Genomic DNA, 19,923 nt, shown 5'->3' with positions numbered 1-19,923 from the left:
TCTAATATTTCATTATTAGTATATAGAAATGCCATTTTGTGGCCCCGGCCAGTTGGCTCAGCGGTAGAGCGTCGGCCTGGTGTGCGGGGGACCCGGGTTCGATTCCCGGCCAGGGCACACAGGAGAAGCGCCCATTTGCTTCTCCACCCCCCACCCCCTCCTTCCTCTCTGTCTCTCTCTTCCCCTCCCGCAGCCAAGGCTCCGTTGGAGCAAAGATGGCCCGGGCGTTGGGGTGGCTCCTTGGCCTCTGCCCCAGGCTCTAGAGTGGCTCTGGTCACCGCAGAGCGACGCCCCGGAGGGGCAGAGCATCGCCCCCTGGTGGGCAGAGCGTTGCCCCTGGTGGGCGTGCCGGGTGGATCCCGGTTGGGCGCATGCGGGAGTCTGTCTGACTGTCTCTCCCCGTTTCCAGCTTCAGAAGAAAAAATAAATAAATAAATAAATAAATAAATAAATAAATAAATAATAAATAAAAAAATAAAAAAAGAAATGCCATTTTGTATCCTGCAACTGTATTTATAAGACATTTTGGTGGAGTCTTTAGGACTTTCTATATATAATATGTCATCTGTGAATTGTGTCCGTTTAACTTCTTCCTTTCCCATTAGGTTGCCTCCTATTTATTTTCCTTGTGGGACCGCTGTGCCTAGAACTTCCAATACTAGTTGACTAAAGCAGTGAACGTTGGTAACCAGGTCTTATTCTTGATCTTAGGGGTAAAGCTTTAAGTTTTTCACTGCTGAGTACAAGGCTAGGTGTGAGTCTGTCACGCATGGCCTTTCATGTTGAGATAGGTTCTCTCTTCCCACCTGCTCACAGTGACGATGCAAGCCGGGCAGGTCGCCACTTGTGCTGGGCTTGGGGCTGCTTAGGAATGCTTACAATTCAGACTGAGGCCTGTCACCACGTTTGGTACATCTGGAGCCACTTGGGGACGGCTCTGGTGAGGGTGAGGGGGATTTCAGGGGGCACTGAGGTGGAGGGAATCGTGTTAGCCAGTTTAATGGAGAGTGACAGATTTGGTGCCGGGCTAGCCAGGCAGAAGAAGCACAGAGGAAGGAAACTGTTGTGCCTACCCATGCTGTGTCCAGAGGTGATCACACTGATCCCTGTCCCTCTAGCCTCACCCTAAGGTTAGGCAGTTGAATTCCTCTTCTTACACCCACGAGATTCTCAGACTGCTGCCCCCTCACTGGGGCTTCAAGCAAGCGACTGTAAATAATACAGCAGGTTCATATTTGCATTCCGGCCTCTGTTCCTGGGGAACTGCAGACGCTCTGATTCCATAGCACACAGATCCAGGTGAATGGTCAGTTGGCTTCTCTCATCCTTTCAATCTAAGCTTAGAGGTCATTTCCAATGACAGCCTTCTGTGACCACAACTAGATGAGTACCCCTGTATTTCTCCTACCACTCTACTATTCAAAACATTTTTATTTCATTGCTGGAAACATTTCACATGCACCAAATGTATTTCATAAAACCCACATGTTTCTCACAGCCCACAAAGCAGGCATGTTCGGATACCTGCTCACCTGTCCAAGGTATCGGGCTCTCTGAGCCTGTATTCGTGCTAGAGGAGGAACCACAGCACTCTTCCTTTCGCTAGTTTCAAACACTCCCCCACCCTGTCCTGGGCACGTTCCCCCTGCATCCCTCCACCTGCTGAGCTGATGCTGTCATTGATGCCCCTGCTTCCGTGGTCCCTTCCCGCAGGGGAGGTCCTCACCTCCGATTAGACCACACCCCTCACCCCGTGATTCTTCATCAGAAAACCTGTGTCCTTTCTTTGGGGCACACGTATCACAATGTGTAAATGTTTGCTTGCCTCACACAAATATAAAAACACCTTGAGAATAGTGATCTCGTGTCTTTTTAAACCCAGTTGTTTCTCAGAGCCTAGTATAGTGCACCTAGGAGGAAAAATACAGGCATGGGAAAAAGTAGGATTATAGTTGTCAGCGAAACACAGAGTTTATATTAGTGTTGTTATTAATGAATTTCCATATGAACAACTGTAAGCCTATGTTGGCCCACCCTTGTATTTTGGGGTGAATCTGGGTTGAGAATGTATCAGACTCTACTGTTTATGTTACTGCCTTTGTCATGTGCCCCACCTCCAAAATAGACCTAGGATCTCTCTTTTCCATTATTGTATCATCCCATAAGTAAGATATTAAATAAATCACATCAATAAGTATTTATCAGAATCACATGAAGTGTGTGGTGAAGTTTGTGTCTTGCACCAGCCATATGACTCAAATTTTAGCAAAGACCCAAAGGAATAGAACTGAATTTTCTACCTTTATTATAGAAGTTCACAAAACATGACATTATTTACCAAAATTAGAAAATACTGATGAGGTTTAGCACTATTTAAGCACTTTACAAATACTATAAACCCACCTAATCTTCATGAACTAACTCTGGGGTAGGTCCTCAGAGGTAAATTTTATTTATTATCTCTATTTTGGAGGGAAGGAAACTGAGGCAGGCATAGAGAACATACATAAGTAACAAATTTTTAGTAACATTTATGCAAATCAAGATCAAAGAACAGCAAAGAGTTAAAAATTAAAAAGTTATCGAAAGGCTAAGTTCTACTTGCACACTGATATGTGTAATTATTTAAAATAAACTGAAATTGTACAGACTGTGCTAGCAGATTTATCATTTGGTTAAGGTTGCATTCAGTTACACTTACAGGTACGTTACTAATTGAAGTGTAGCTGCTGTCTCACTGGCATGTCATTTGGCCATACAATTTTATAGTAGCATTCCTTAAAACCATATGCAATGAAATTTTTTCAAGTACTTCAGACTCTTTTGCTTTGCTGTTCTTTGATCTTGTTGATTTGCATAAATGTTACTAAAAATTTGTGAAATATATACCATGATTCACAAGTGTGAACCACATTGGCAATTTTAAATTTTCAAGGATCCTCATTAGCAAAAATAACAAGAAACAACTGAAAGAAATGCTAGTGATATATTTTGTTTAAAGCAGAATAAGCAAACTATTATCATTTTACCATAGACTCAATAAAAATACATATTGTACTTTACAAAAATTAAGTCTTTAACATCACCTCTAATATTTACATGTAGAGTGCCTCTCAATTCAGAATAGTCTACCCAATATTCACATGTGGCTGGTGGCTACCATGTTGGATAACAAGATTTAGATACACCTTTTTATGGCAAATAGGAGATTCTGATGGTTCCTGTAGCCTGCTGGGAAAGCTCTTTCTCATGAAGCCTTGCCCATCTTTCATGATTAACCTCAATGTTCCCTCGTCTGGGAGAGGCTCTCTGAGCATCCTGGCCAGAATAGATTTCCCAGGCATGTTTTCCCAGGATATGTGATCTTATGATATAATTAGTGCATGAGTTGCGTTATGATGTGTACTGTGTGTATAGATAGTCTACAAAGTTGGAGCTGCTTGGATGCAGCAATCTTCTCGCTATGATTTTGCCAGTACCCAGCCCTATTTCCTGTTTGTTTATTGGGATCAGAAAACGTTGACTTGACTATTATGACACTGAGTTCTAAAACCAAAAATGTATTTCAACCTTATGCTTTTACTGCTTTAATAGCATTCTAATTGTTTTTCTGACATCTATGTTCCCCCTCTTCCTATCCTCAATCCAATCAAAAGTTTTTTAAGATTTTTTAAAAAAAAATTTAGGCAAAGGAGAGAGACAGAGAGAGGAGGAGTGGGAAGCATCAAGTCATAGTTTCTTCACATATGTGCCTTTACCAGGCAATCCCAGGGCTTCGAACTGGTGACTTCAGCATTTCAGGTCGACACTTTATCAAGTGTGCCACCACAGATCAGGCCAATCAGATGTGTTTTTTGGGGGTGAAAAATCTAATCAAACCATGTACTCCTTAAAACACATTGGTTCTTGGGCCTGCAGTGTCTTTCTAGTGCCTGAAGCCTCCAGCTTTCTCTGCCTTCCAGCCATGTTGGTTTCAAACCTTTGCTTACTGGTTGACTGTGCCAAGAATAATCTTCCTTTTCACATCTGCACCCCCGTCCCAGCCCTTAGTTAACTCATCTTCTTCGTCTGGACCTGTTTTCCCTAACACACATTTTTTCCCTCTTTTAGAATGATACATTTAATTGTCTTATTATTTAATTAATACACTTGTCTGTCCTATTTAATTGTTAAGTTCCATGAGGAAAATGTCTGCTTCTATGTGCAACATTCTATCATCTTACCTAATGCATGTACTAAATAGCACATTTATAAAATGGATATGTAAATCTATGAACAGTCCACACAATATACCTGTCTAGATTTCAACTAGAAATAATCTTTTCTCTAGCTCTATTCAGAATTATAGTCCATATGACAGAAGAGACACTTGATGGTTAAACCACTTAAACTATATAATTTTGAGCTTACTGAGGCAGAAAAAAGTTTTTTTTTTCTTTTTCTTTAATATAGGGATTATCACCAAAACTTCTGAAGAGCAGTTAATACTTATTCTGCATAAAGGTTAAATTTTATTTTTATACATGCTTAAGTATTTAGAAAAAAGTATTTTCCTAAGTTATTGAAATGATAAGTACTTCCCATTTTTTCAGCTTCAGACAAGATTGGAGAATCAGAGAAGCTCCCTAAGATATTAATATCCTTAATGTGTATTTTAACTATGGGCTGAAACATCTGTGCGTGCTCTTGTGGTCACCTTACTGAACACTATCCCTTAGCATCAAAAGGCAAGTTTAGCAGTAGTGGGGAAATGTTTACAATAGAATATGAGAGAATTGTTATATAGATATATATTCAGAGAGACACACACACACATGGTTTACCCTTAAAACAACATTAGGGTCACCAACCCCTGCCCCCCAAAATGCCTACTGTTGATCAGAAGCCTTATTGATAATGCAAGCTGATGGTTAACACATATTTTGTACATTGTATAGATCAGTGATTTTCAACCTTTGTTTCTCACGCACTCATAACTAATTACTAAAGAAAAAGGGGCCTTGACCTCTTCTTCTTTAGAAACTACTTTATTTGTGCCATGAGATGAAAATGGTTGTATTTAGTCAGGGGCACTGACCTTAGTAATTAGTGTGTGTTTGTGCCATGAAAAAAAAGGTTGAAAATCACTGGTATAGATAATATATTGTATTCTCATAATAAATTAACCTACAGAAAAGAAAATGTTAAGGAAACCATAGGAGAAAATACATTTTTGGTACTGTCCTATAATTTGTCAACACTGTTAAGTTTATGCTGCTCTATACAAACAAATCATGTGTCAGTACTTACATCAAAATTAGTCTTATACAAAACACTGTAGACTTTATATGTATTACTGACACTAAACATCAGAAATGAAGAGGTGATGTGAAAAATAATTTGGTAATCTACAGGCTTAATGATTCTTGCATTAATAACTAAGCAGCAGCAATATGACTACATTATAGCAGCCTAGTGTGATTGCTTCATGGTAGCCTAATCAATCGTAAAATTGTTATGGCATACACTATTAGAGCTATATTCATAATACAGTATTGGAAAGATTGCGACTTTAAAAAAAAAACTTGTGATGATACGTTAATACGCTGTTTCTCCAATTATGAGAGAGGCATGCTGAATAGTAATGTAATTTTTGGAAAGCAAAGTTATAAAACAGCAAGAAAACTAACATATTTTTATGGAACATCACACACCTCCTGCTGCATAAGGACAGTCTATCCACGTCAAGTCTTGCACTCAGAGTTCTACGTAGTGCATCCTCCGGTGATGGCGATGGCACAAAATGTGAGGACGGTCCTTGCTGCATGACTATTAGATCTCCACATGAAGACACACGCACACAACGTAATTGTGCGCATGATATTGTTTATGGTTCACTCCATGGAAATGGATGATCATGAGGGTCTTCACGCTGAACAGACTGAGGAAGAGGATGACGAGGGTTAGCCTTGTCGCCTTGAGGTGGTGGAGGCTGGAGGGCAGACACACGCGGTGTAAGCCTGGACGCACATAGGGATCTGTCTGACCTCTTTGCTTTCTCTCTTCTGCAAACACGTTGCTGTGCGGCACCGCCCTCCTTTCTCTGTTGGTTCTAGTCATGCCCGGTTCCCAGAAGGGTCACATCCTAGAAGTGAGAGCAGTCTTCAACCGCGGGGACTCTTTTCAAGTCTGCCGGGCAGGTTGTTCTGTGTCCTGCTGCTTCTCCGTCTCCTCCCTCCGCGTCTGGCACTGGACCCGAGTCACGCACCTCATCTGTTCAGGAACGGCTTCAATGTCTGTATCTTAACATCCTCCGCCCCCGCTTTTCTTGCTATGTCTACAGCATCTTTCCGATTTCCTCGATTGGCTTGGTCACGAATGCTGTGAAGCCTCGTACAACATTGGGACACAGGTTTCACCAGCAGAAATTGACTGTTTCGGATGTGAGGGCACTCATGACTCTTTCTGTAATAATGATGTCCTCTTTAATGGTGTCACCCCTCCTGACTTTCATGATGTTTTCTCTATTCTGGTTCCATCCATAGCCTTGACCATCCTTTGCACAGAGTACCAGGTATGATGAACCTAAAGGTCTTTATGACCCTCTGATTTAGAAGTTTAATTAGAGACATTGGGCCAAGTAGATTACTGTGACACCTTTGTTTTTTAATTCATAGAGTATTGGTGGCAGGCACATTGTCTAATAGCAAAAGAACTTAAAAGGAACATACCCTTCCTGGCAAGATACTTTTTAAATTCAGGGACAAAACATCGAGGGAACCAGTCCAGAAGAGGTTTCTCATTGTCCAGGCCATCTTGTTGTCCAACCTAAAGACTGGCAGCTGGTGCCTCACTGTGTTCTTCAGGACTCATGAGCATGCGGCCTCACAGAGAAGGGCAGGGCGGGTCGCAGACCCTACTGCATTTGCATGAGGGGTTCCTGCCTTCAGTCCTGGAACTCACTTCTCTGTGGTTTTGTTTTTGTCTAAACGAGGGCACTTTTGTCCTTTAAAAACCTGTTCAGGCAGGTAGCCTTTCTCAGTGATTTTCTTAATAGCATCTGGGAGCCATTCTGCCTCCCTGGTTGGCAGAAGCTGCTGCCTTTGTTCCCTTGACATTTTTGAAGCCAGACCTCTTCCTGAAATGATCAAACCATCATTTGCTGGCATTACCTTTCCTAGCTTCAGAGCCTTCACTTCCCTTTTGTTCTAAGTTGTCATGAAGTGACTTTGCGTTTTCTCAAATCCGATCAGAGGCCAGAGTTATACCTTTCCTATAAAAACAGTGTAGCTGCATGGAAGCTGCATGTTTCATAAGGTGCATTAAATGAAAAGGTATTTCTGCACAATGTGGAAGGGTTTCTTGCCTGCTGATGTAGCTGCAATGACGGTGTCATGAATTCCTTTTCTTTTTTTCTCAATGGTCAGTACATTGGATTCATTTGTCTCCAGGTGGTGGGCGACCACAGTGTGAGGTATATATATCAAGCACTTTCACTTTTCCTTGGAATACCTTGACTATTCTCTATTTCTTGGGGTTCTTCCACCATCACTAGCAGCATTTATTTTGGGTTGCACGGTATTATGTAAGGTGTGTAGTGTTACAATACACATGACAAAAAAATGTGTGAGAATTGCAAGGGATCACTTTTTATTGTGTTACAAAATTTGCTGGAGAAGCGAACTGCTCACATAAGGATGGTGAGCATCACATGGTGTTTTGAGCAGAGAGCAACACTTGGACTCACCAAAGCAACAGGAGTGGCTACAAGTTCTTATAGCAGGTGTAGTTAATTTTATGCAACTGTCTTAATACTGCACCCTCTTGTTTGTTTACATTTCTTTCAGCTGCAAATGACACACATGTTGGTGTGGTTAGGTTTTAGTAAATTTTGAATTTATATACTAGATTTTTCTATGGTTTATGGTAGCCAATAATAAAATAGTATCTACACATATTTTATACATTCATGGTCTACTTTTCTTTTCTCTGAGTATTTTACACTACATGGTCTGTCTGCAAGTTTGTCCAAATTGTCATAAACCTCCAAAATTTTTCCAAAGTTTTCATTGAAAAAAAATCCACTTGTGCCTTCCTGTCTAGATGGTGGAATAAGTAATTGCTATGTTTGCCTCCTCCCACGAGCATGACAAAACTTATAGAACAAGCATCATTGAGAACCATGCAAAAACTATCTGAACAGAACTTTAACTGAGGATATAGAGAAGTCTAGTGGGGGGCAGGTGCTGAACAGGCAGGTCCCACACCGCTGTGTGGCAGTTAAAACTCAGGGGGGTTATCCCAGGGTGCCAGCGCTGGGATGAGGAGTGAGTCCCTGTGATTTCTGGCCGTGAAACCGAGGGGATTGCATTGAAGTGAGACCGAGGGCTGCTAGAATCCCAGGTGTTCCTCTTGAGGGCCCCATACAGACTTGCTCACTTGTGACCTCATCACTCTGGGCTCTGGCACAAAAAGTGGACCTGTACAGTTCAAATCCATGTTGTTCAGAGAGAGCAAGAGAGAGAGAGAGAAGATTATTTGCAATTATATGAAGGATAGAGAATTTTAAAATATTTTGCCTACTTTGACATTAATTTAAACTAGAACATCTAATTATTACATAATTCTTACCCTCCTATCTTTATTTATTTTTTGTGCCCATTCATTTCTTATGTTCTTTTGAACTCAGATGGATGTTGGCTCCCCCCTCGGCTTTGCTCCCCAGTGTAACAGATTTCTCATTGTCACCTGTCTCCCCCTGTTCCTGTCCACCTGTCACCATGCTCCCTGATACTCTCCTCTCCACTCTGTCTTATTCTGTCCTGTTTTTCACTAAGGACTTTTATTTGTACCTACTTTCTTTCTGTTGAATTACTTTATTTGAGGGAACTGTATTAAAATTTTCAGAAACTAAAGTTACAGCAAAACCTGTAATTTCTTATTCATATGTCTTAAATCTTGTATGTCTTTCTCTGAACAGCAATTGCCACTTGTGCTCTGTGTGGAGTCTGGTTACTTCCTATGAAGGCACTAAACTCAGCATCCTAGAAAAGCACAGGCTTTGAGGCAGACGGGGTGGTGTACGTCTCACCCCTAATTATTGCTTACCTGTACGTTGACCGTGGGCAGGTTGTTTCACAATGTCCAAGACAACCATCTAGTGTAAGAATAGCCCACAGAATTGTTGTCACACGAGATGCCCTATGTGTAGACATACCTGTCTCACCCTTTCTCTCTCCCATTTCTATTTGGTATGCCTTCTACTTCGCTTGCTATCTAAACTTGTTCTTCATGTTTTTATTTATTTACTTATTTATTTTGATCAAAGGAGATGCCTTCACTTGCTGTGTTCATGGAATTCTGAACTGATGTTATAACAATGAATAATTCTGTTGCTCACAAAGTGTTGGCATTCTGCTAACTCTCCTACCTTTACTCCCGGTTGCTCTACTTCTATAATCCACGCTGCCAACACTGATGTCGTCTGTATTTCTTGTGTATCACGAGGCTCAGTTAGTTTGTTTCTTGCGTAGGATCACACACCTAACATGGAAAGGGTGGATTTTATCCAAAGCCTCTTGACACCCAAGCTTTATTTTAGATTAAGATCCATGCCAGAATATTCCAACAGAGTTGTATAGAGCTCTTGCACTCTGTCTTGGACCTCAAAATGAGGAGTGAGTCCCTGTAATTTCTGGCCCTGAAAACCGGCCACAAGGTTTTGGAGTGCTGAATGTGAAATTTCTTAGAAGAAGAGATAAGAGTTGGGAATCCCCTGAGCAGGAAAGGGAGGTGAGTCTGTGCCTATGGGAACAGACAGAGAAATGAACTGTAGACAAGCTTTTGGATTGTGTTATCTGCTAGTTTGATGAAGCCAGTACAGAACATTCAAATGTAGCAGGTAGGAGCAAAAAAGAGAATGGCCATATTTGTGCCATAGCAGCATGAGAGGTGGCCAGAGAAGCTCAGAAATGCACCTCAGTTTCCAAATTGTGGGCTGTCAGCCAAGCGTATGCATGAGCAGTAGGTCAGGGTGAAGTGGGAAAAGCAAAAGGATAAAGAGGAAGTGTCACAATAGAGCAGTTGGTTGCACAACTATTTCCAGAGAGCTCCAAAAAAACATCCTCACCAGTCACATCCCTGTTGGCGTTTAGAAAAGAGACAGCTGACAAATTCTGAAGAAAGTATCCACTTTTCACTGAAGATAACATCATTTTTTAAAATATTAGGTACTTGGAAGTTATTATTTTGTTTTGTTTTGTTTTTTTAAAGCAGATTCAAGTGGAGGACCATTGCATTTACTTACTCTGAATTTCAATGATACTATTCATCATTTGTATAGTTTTATCATCAAATTATTCTTAATTGCCAAGGTAAAACCTTACAAGATATTTTAAATATAAGTATTTCGAACTTCCTTTAAAATGATGTTGAAGACCGATCATTAACAATTATTCATTCATTTTTATATTGTTAAATTCCAAATTTTCTGCTTTTAACTTAATCAAGAAGCCATGAAATCTAACATGTTCCCAATTCTGCCAGCCTTCAGTCAGCTGCAGTCCAGCAGAGCAGACACTGCATTGGTGGAGAGCCAGGTGTCTGGCTGTCTTTTTCCTCTCCGGTGCAACCCTGTGCTTTACTAGCTAATTGTTCATTTTGATATAGGAAGCAGCATTCCTAACGTTAAAGAGATGTTTGATTTCTTAAAGCTATCTTTAGCTTACATTGACAAATCTCACAACCTATATATTCTCTCTCTCTCTCGGTATAAAGCGTACAGACCGAGTTCAATATACCATACGAAAAGTAGGACTCGATTTTCTAGAGAGAAGCTTTTTGTCTTTGCACGTGGTCTGGCATACTAGATGGGCCCTTACCAGCTGCGTTTTAGAGACAAGGCCAAGGCATTTCTTCAAACAGGCCGAGAAAATGCTCTAATCCAGTGGTTCCCAACATTTTTTGGGCCACGGACCGGTTTAATGTCAAAAAATATTTTCACAGACCGGCCTTTAGGGTGGGATGGATAAATGTATAATGTGACCCAGACAAGCATCAAGAGTGAGTCTTAGATGGATGTAACAGAGGGAATCTGGTCATTTTTAAGAAATAAAACATCGTTCAAACTTAAATATAAATAAAACGGAAATAATGTAAGTTATTTATTCTTTCTCTATGGACCAGTACCAGTCCACAGCCCCGGGGGTTGGGGACCACTGTTCTAATCCATTTCATTCTGAAACGGCAGTGGCTAAATTATACCCAAAACATTTATACATGATGCTTTGCCTTTCCAGCAATTACGGAGTTAAAAAAAAAGAAAAGGAAACCCCTTTGTGTTTCTTTGCTTTGAAATGATTGTATATACCCTGGACTGGCCCCTCACTGGGGATATTATATCAAAGAGGGAGGCCTCCATTCTGAACCAGTGTGGAGACGATTTCCTTTGAGATGGCAAAGTGTTGTATTTGAAAGTGACTGCAGCCCTCTTAACACAGCCACAGTTGGGAGTTCCCATGTCAGGAGGCAGCCAGTTCCTTTCCCGTGGGGGAGCGGAGAGTCCCGGTCAACGTCAGAGGCCTGGGCCACCGGGGGTGGGGAGCAGTCACCCAGGTCACTGACCCTGCCCTTTGCTGTCCCCCTGTTCCAGTGCTCATCCTCCTGATCGTCACCATGAGACGGCGGAAGAAGGAGCCCCTCATTTTTGATGAGGAGAGAGATATCCGGGAGAACATCGTCCGGTACGACGACGAGGGTGGGGGAGAGGAAGACACGGAGGCCTTCGACATGGCGGCCCTAAGGAATCTCAATGTCATAAGGGACACCAAGACCCGGAGGGACGTGACTCCAGAAATCCAATTCCTGAGTCGACCGACATTTAAGAGCATCCCAGATAACATCATTTTCCGGGAGTTTATCTGGGAGAGGCTGAAGGAGGCAGACATTGACCCCGGGGCCCCGCCCTATGACTCCCTGCAGACCTATGCCTTTGAGGGGAACGGCTCGGTGGCCGAGTCCCTCAGCTCCTTAGAGTCCATCAGCTCGAACTCGGATCAGAACTACGACTACCTGAGCGACTGGGGGCCTCGTTTTAAGCGACTCGCAGACATGTATGGCACTGGTCAGGAGAGCTTGTACTCTTAGCCCTGACCTTCCTTGGAAATGGACTGAAGACAAAGCAAAAACAGCAGCCACAAAGGATTACAGACAGAAAACAAGAACTCCAATGGCGGGAGAACATGGTTGTAAATATTTCTCCATTTTTAACTGTTTAGGTCTCTTCTGCCTTGGAGAAGTATGTGTTCATTAGATGGACCCAAGGGGCTGCACTGACCACAGACTCTGAGCATTGGAAGGTTTTTTGATTAAAAAAAAAGAAAACAAAGAAATGCTCTGTGGTTTGTGAATAGATAGCAACTCTGAGATACCTGCAGAGGCACCTAAGCTCTGTGAGTGAATCGTGTTCCGCACCATCAGCAAGGCCAGGGTGCTGGACATATCTTCATGGTACGGCCAGAGTGAGTGCGGTGTACTATGGAGATTTCTGCAACTTCTTGCATATCAAAACTTGGGACAAATTTAATTTATAGGGATGCTTTTAGCTTGCTAGATTAGAGATTCCAGCACATTTTTTGTTGCTGTGGGTGAGCACCTCTATTTTATTTAGCTAAGTATTAATCTTAGAAAATTCCTACCCAAATCCTCCAAGACAACCTGTTAAATTTCGTTTGTGGCAACACAAACCATTGTTTAGCAAATCAGTGTGAAGTGCTCCAAATAATAAAAAGGAAATCGAGTGTGCACTCGTTTTGAGATGCTTGTGTAGGTATAAAAAAAAGTTGCTGTCTATTCGTTGATTTTTTAAATCTCTTCTGATTTGTACAGGAGACTTTTTTTTATGACACATGGTGTTATATTTATTTTGGAGCCCCCATCACCACTACATTCAGGTCCATCTTATCTACTGCCTCATCAAATGGAGCTCATCAGAACATGTGAATTCTTCAGTCTGAGCTCCATGAAGGAGATGAAGTGTGGGAGTGGAGGAAACAGAGTCGTTGAGCCCTGGGGTGGTTGACACCACAGACAGGAGCAGAGCCACAGGGACATACGAGCTGTTGGGCTGAGCCATGGGAATGTGCACAACATTGGAGTCCAATATTTGTATTTTACAAAGAAGATTTCCCAGAGACTTGAGATTTCGTTTGATGCAACATTTATTTTTCAAGATTATGAGTTCTCTTGCTTTAAAAACGTTTGAGTATTTGTTTACCCCAATCTCCTTTGCTGTATACATTAAGAAAAAATAGACTGATTTTTAAATATACCTTAAAAAGTAATGTTATAAATTTTAAAATAGATATTTAGATTGCAATGCTAACATGGTCCTCAACAATCAACCCTGCAGTGTGTAGTTTCTGAGCTGGTTCAGACGTGCCAGAGGGAGGAGAACCATTGCAAGGGTCACACGTCTTAGTTTTTGATGGGCTTCTTAAAAAAAAAAAGAATTCTATAACTAAAATATTTCTACTTATCATTTTTTTCCTAGAACAGTACTAGTTTAATGTGCATATATTCAAGAAAGAATGGTTTCTTTCTCTCCTTTTAGAAAGAGTTGTTGGGTTCCTGATAAGTTATAGCAGTGGAGTGGACACTAAGAAATTATGTTTTAAAAAGTGCTTCTCTCTGAACGACAAATACTGGAACGTGGGAATATCGGTATTTTGGTGACACTAGGAGAAACTTGCAGCCCACCTTTAGAAGTGAAACATATGAAAATGGCCTTCAGCTTCATGAAAACAAATCAATAAATTAAATTATCTTCAAACAGTTCTTTCATTTGAATAAAGTTTCATAGACATTGTTTCATGACTAGATAGCTATGCTCCCTGCTGTATTGATATACATATATATGAAAAACCAATTTTATAACAGAGTGAAAGATACAGTTCATTACTTTTAGTCACGTATGTATGTTTTTCAAATAAAAAACAACAACCCTCGCACACTTCTACCCTTTTCAATAAAATCACAGTGTGGTGTAGGAATTATGTAGGTCTTGAATCAGCAAGGTGCTGAGAATACAGTTTTGTAATCCCTTGTTGTCTGCAAGAAGATAAGATAGTTGAGTACATTTGGATTATGATGTCAAAACTGCTGATCGTTGCGCATATCACTTAATGGAGGTTTGAATGTATTTTAGAAAAGGAAATCACATTATTCACCTTGCTTTTTTTTCCTTTTAAAGAATATATTTTCTTGGTTTTTAACTTTTTTTTCATATTTGCCACTAATATATTGGGGAAAGACTCAAATTTAAATAAAGATTTGAAATTCTTGCATATACTCAATTGCCATTTTATGTGTGAAAGATTATATCAGTAAAATATTGAACTTCAGTGGTGTTTTTTTTTAAATGCCTGAGATGACTAGAAAAATGTCTAATATAGATAAAATATATGAAGTTCTATAGCTAAACTTAATTGTAAAGATAGTGAATGTATTTTAGTGTCTTTTCTTTCTTCAGAAATCTGATGCTATACATGATTATCTGGTATCAGACATGGGCTGTGTTTTAAAACCAGAGACTGGAACAGTTGATTGATAAAAAAAATCAATTTTAAAGCAAGTCAGGAACTTCTCCAAAAGTATTTAGATAAATACCTATTATCTAGTCCAGGGGTCGGGAAGCTTTTTGGCTGAGAGAGCCATGAACACCGCATATTTTAAAATGTAATTCTGTGAGAGTCATACAATGACCCGTGTACGTTACGCATTATCCAATAAAAATTTGGTGTTGTCCCGGAGGACAGCTGTGATTGGCTCCAGCCACCCGCAACCATGAACATGAGCTGTAGGAAATGAATGGATTGTAATACATAAGAATGTTTTATATTTTTAACGTTATTATTTTTTTATTAAAGATTTGTCTGCAAGCCAGATGCAGCCATCAAAAGAGCCACACCTGGCTCGCGAGCCATAGGTTCCTGACCCCTGTACTACAGCCAACTAGAACCAGCTCCCAAGAACCAATGAAGCTATCTCTTCCCAATTCCACCTGTCACAATACCATTTTGGTAGACTGAGGTCAGCCATCATGGTCATATTTAGACCACTATGGAAACCAGAAAACATCACCCATTTTGTTCAGGGGAACCAGTTGTTAAATTTTCATCAACACGCCACTGCTTAAATTACTTTATAAAACGAACCCTCATGATTATAAATATAGTATCAATGAATAGAATATCAAGTAGTAACATGAAAGGAACTTTTGCTCTCTCCTACCAGGAAATATAGACATGTGGTAGTGATTTTCTGGTTTCAAACCCTTGGAGCTACAAGAAGAAAGAAAGAGAGGACCCAGTTCAATGTGGGAAGCAATGGCTTAATAATTTCACGTGCAGACAATAGTTCAGAAAATCAATACATTTCATATTTTTATTTATCTATATGGGGCCACCAATAGAAACTCAAGTAATACTGGTTTTGTACAATTTACATAAAAAATGTTTCTTTCACTTGTTATTGTCCATTTCAAGGAAATACATCCCAGCCCCTATTCTAAAATGTTATCAGCGCATAATGTTAATCTAGTGAAACAAACATGAAAACAAAATCTTGTCAAGAAAATGGACTTGCACAGATCAAACTGAAATGATTATTCGAGCGAGGTTCATGAAAGCAATTCTGCAACTCAGGTGCAGACCAAAATTAGGCCGGAGACAAGAAGGAAAGGTGAACTCTGGAGTCAAGGAGTTTTGATGGGTTATAGACGAAGCCCAGCCTAGGGACTTTTTCCTTTGAGATGAGGCTGGGCTGGGCTTGAGGCTGACTGCTGCTGTGGTTGGATAAGTACAAGGGAGGCAGGCGGCAATAATGTGTAGGTAACGATAGCTGCCTTTTCCCTCTGCCCTCGGAGAATGTTTTAAATGATTTTAACTTCATGCACAATTACCTTTACTACACTGCGTGATGAGTAAGCTTCAGCAATTATGCTCTGTAAAGGGTGTAGTTGTACAAGGTGCGAGTGAGATTTTTGTAATGGCCCACATGTTCAAAGAAACTTCCATGCAAACAGGCTCATCATTATATTTAAATGTAAAACCTAAGAAGACACGCAAATATTTTGCAAGAGGCAAAAACCATCTTATTTCAATATTTTAGTTTTTAAGCGCCAGTTATAAATAATTTTCAAAGGGTTTCAATTTTACTATGACATCTATTGACTTACAAAGTGTCTTTGTTACCCTAACTGTTCCTGTATCATTATTTAGAGATTTATTTACAACTGATCTAATTAAAGTTGAGTACAAGCTTTGACTTTCTCATAACTTTTTTGGTTACATGAAATATATATGACAATTAATAGATAAGGAACTTAATTTTCAGTCAGTGGTGTTGATTTGGTCTTGAATATATAAGTCACTTTAAAATGAGTGATAATGTATATTGTGTGTATAAGCCATGGTGTATGAAGGTTTGGCAAGGAAACAAACACGTGTTAGATGACTAATTATCATCATAATCAAAAGAGCAAGAAAGGAGTAATGGCGTTTATATTCCGAGCATAATTGAAATTGCTTCGAGTGGGACAAGCCCTTAGGCAAAACGGGAGCTATTTGAGGCTGGGATTTGGCAGGCGATGTTAAGTGTAATTCCAGGGGTAATTTTTCAAGCAAAAACAAGACAGCCAGCCTGTGTATGACATTCTGACACGTTTTCATTGTTACGCTCACTTGTCCTGGCTCAGAGTTTAACTGTAAAGGACATGCGTGCGCATGTGTGTGTGTGTGTGTGTGTGTGAGAGAGAGAGAGAGAGAGAGAGAGAGAGTGTGTGTGATTGGGAAGCACTGAGAAGTGTGGCTGAAATGACCTTAAAAAAAATAAGTGTCTCATATTACCTTGTTAATATCACTGCATTATTGTCATTTGGCAAGTGCCTGTCAGGCAATTAGACCAGAAAATCTGATAGCCACTGAAGGCAGCTATATTTTCTTTGCTTGATGAATCTAATTTTAATTAGAAGGATGTCAGTGCTGAGGGCAGAGCATCTAGCTGGACTTACCCAGATCACTGCCTCATTTTACTTAGTGTGCTTAGTGCGTGTCTGTCATCTCATTGTTAGCATGGCATGGAGCATGAATTATTAATGAGGGGGTGTCATTGGGCTTTGGCTTTCTGAGTATCAGTACCAGGAAGTCCCCCTAGTCTGTGGTCATAAAATCAGGGTCAAAAGCTGGGTCCTGGACAATTTGGCAGTGCCCTGGCCGGTGTGCTATTCTAATTCCTGGGACCTTTCTATCTTCAGGGATAAAATGAGGCTAATTACTACCCTGTCTGTTTCAGAGGCAGGGTATGTGACATGATTACGTGCAAGGGCTGTGTAAACTGGAAAACACTATAAAAATATAAGGCTTTGTTATGGAAAAGTATGGAAATTGTGTAATACGGTTGATTATACATATTTATTGTTCTATGGAGAATTTCTGTTTGGAGAGATACTAAGGAGAAAAAAAAAACGTACAGTTGGGAAACAATATTCAAATAAACAACTAGCATCATTCATTGAAGCCACTGCCTAAAAACGGTCATTTTTATCAGGTCTCCCATGGTTGGACTCCAGCCCAGTCTAATAAGAATGAAGGCGGTGGGCAGGGACAAGAGATTCCAGATAGAGAGCCGTCCCTTCCCACTTGTGATGACCCAGAGGAAAGCGAAGGCCATTCGACACCCCGCCTCATTACATCGCAAACACAGTGGGATAGAGAAGATAATTAAAAGGCAATAATGAGGGCCAGTGAGCAGATCTTCCTGATATCCAGAAGAGATCAAGAAAATGAGGTTCTGGAGAATTTCCTCATTTTGTTAGTCATGAGTGGCTTATGTGTAATTAATCATTTATACACTTTGAGGAACTGAGAGTGTAATAATGACTTCAGAGGAAAGCCATGCTGTGCTTTTGTTTGGATGACTCAAGAGCACTTCCAGTATCTTCCAGCAACTTATCTAGCCTTTTATACGTGAAGAAGCCACCAGAGGTTAAAGGTAATACACACAGGCTACTGCGGCTTTGTCGCCATCACCAATCGCCTCATAAAATGACTGTTAATTATTACTTCAGCTCAATGTTCGCTATTAGTTTTCTAGTTAAATAACTAGGTAACTAACATTGCATTGTAAAATAATATGTTAAGAACTGTATCACGACAGAGAATGTTGAGATGTATAGTATACTCATACTCAAAATGTTAACTCTTACATGTTGATGGCATTATTTAATAAAATTATGCTAATGGTTTATATTTTTATAAGCCAGAAAATGATATGATTTACTGCCTTAGTACTTTATGCCCTCTATTTTCTGTAAGTATAAACACTATGATTTTTGAAGAATCATTGTGACTTAACAAAGAAAACATGTAAAATCAGTGGTAGAGATGAAAGAAGGATGAAAAATAATCTTATGATATTTTGGCTGTTATATTTTCTATTATTATCGACCCTCCAAAAATGGTGTTCTGGTTTGGAAAGATAAGAAGGACATGAAAACTCATTTCAAAATCAGACTCTTTAATCTTAATTAGACTTTAGTTTCTTAACAGAGAATGTGAAACTTCTTTATGCCTTAAAAAAAAATGTAACTGGGAAAATGGCATTAAATTGAGTGTTTTAAAGTAGAGAGAAAACCAACATATTTATAGTGCCAGAAATCTGACATTTCATCTCCACGTTCCAGCCTTTGCTTCTCTTTCTGAGAGGGTTCCTTGTTCCCAGAATGGACAATATCGTCGCGCCATGAAAGACTCACTTTTCTGAAGGCTGTCCTCTCAGCAGATTCGCAGACTTTTTACTACATTGTTGACTCACAGGAGGGTAAGGAAAAGTGCAACAAGCCTTACACTTTGCAAAAAGAAAGAAAATATAATAATTTTAAAGAGAGACAGAAAAGAATACCATGAAGGTGATTTTAAACAGAGACCCAGAAGTTGCCCTTCAGCACTGTCAACCCAGTACTGGAAGACAGCAGGGCACTTGCATGAGCCAGGACCCAACAGGCACTGACATCGTTGGAGCTGGTTGTCCCGCCACCTCCCAGATTGTTTTCAATGAAACACAAGGGAACAATCGAAAGTCATGAAATACAAGATGGTTCATAGAAATCCCCAAGAATTTCAGAAATTCTAATCATCAAACCCATAAAAGGAGAAGGCATGAAAAAAATGATTAAGACATCAATGAGAGAGCAAGGCATGAAAAATAGAGGTTATCCATGATGGGGGCATCCTTGCAAAAGACCCAAATCATCTATTTAGAAACAAACAACATGATCTTTAAAGCTAAAATGTCAATGGAACAAGTATGCCACATTTGACACTGAATAAGAGAGACTTGGTAAACTGAAAGATAGATTGGAAGAAATAAGCTAGGCTGTGACATAAAAAAGAAAAAAAGATTTAATCAGCAAAAGCATGAGAAACAAGGATACAATGTGGGGATCTAAGATGCCTTTACTCATTCTGATCTCATACTCAAAATTTCAGTAAAATGTTTCATAGCCTCATTTGACTCCCATCTTTGCATGATGGTTTAACTTTCCCGCAGGCCTTCTGTGCCCCTGACTATAGGGTAAGCTGTACCCACACTGTGCTATGGAGCTTGATTTATTCTGCTCAGTAAGCCATTTACCAAATACTATTAAAAATGTATAAAGCCTTAATTCTAGCAAAAATTGTGTACATTTTTCAAAACTTGTGGCACACCTGTGAAAAGTGAGCAGGATGCTGGAGCAATCTGAATTAAACTCAGATAATTAAATACAGGCTCTGTGTTTCCATGAATCTTTCTCTCTAGGTTGTTTGGATGATTTCTCCTGCAGTTCCTGAAAATCAAAGGGAAGCCCTGATTTTCTTCTGATGGAAAAGGGGTTGATTTGATTGGACA

General features: G+C 40.1%; 1 protein-coding gene across 1 annotated transcript in view; it reads left to right on the top strand.

Moving 5' to 3' along the window:
* CDH7 (cadherin 7) overlaps positions 1-14,312 on the top strand; it is a 125,014-nt gene extending 110,702 nt beyond the window's left edge. Inside the window, exon 12 of the mRNA XM_066247031.1 lies at positions 11,630-14,312. Coding sequence (XP_066103128.1) covers positions 11,630-12,123 — 494 coding nt within the window. The 3' untranslated portion in view covers positions 12,124-14,312. The remainder of the gene's footprint in view (positions 1-11,629) is intronic.
* The last annotated feature ends 5,611 nt before the right edge of the window (positions 14,313-19,923 follow it).

Source organism: Saccopteryx bilineata, chromosome 11, assembly GCF_036850765.1.
Source record: "Saccopteryx bilineata isolate mSacBil1 chromosome 11, mSacBil1_pri_phased_curated, whole genome shotgun sequence".
Classification (NCBI taxonomy): domain Eukaryota; kingdom Metazoa; phylum Chordata; class Mammalia; order Chiroptera; family Emballonuridae; genus Saccopteryx; species Saccopteryx bilineata.
The sequence above is the reverse complement of the archived record's forward strand: the minus strand, read 5'-3'. Positions and strand labels throughout refer to the sequence as shown.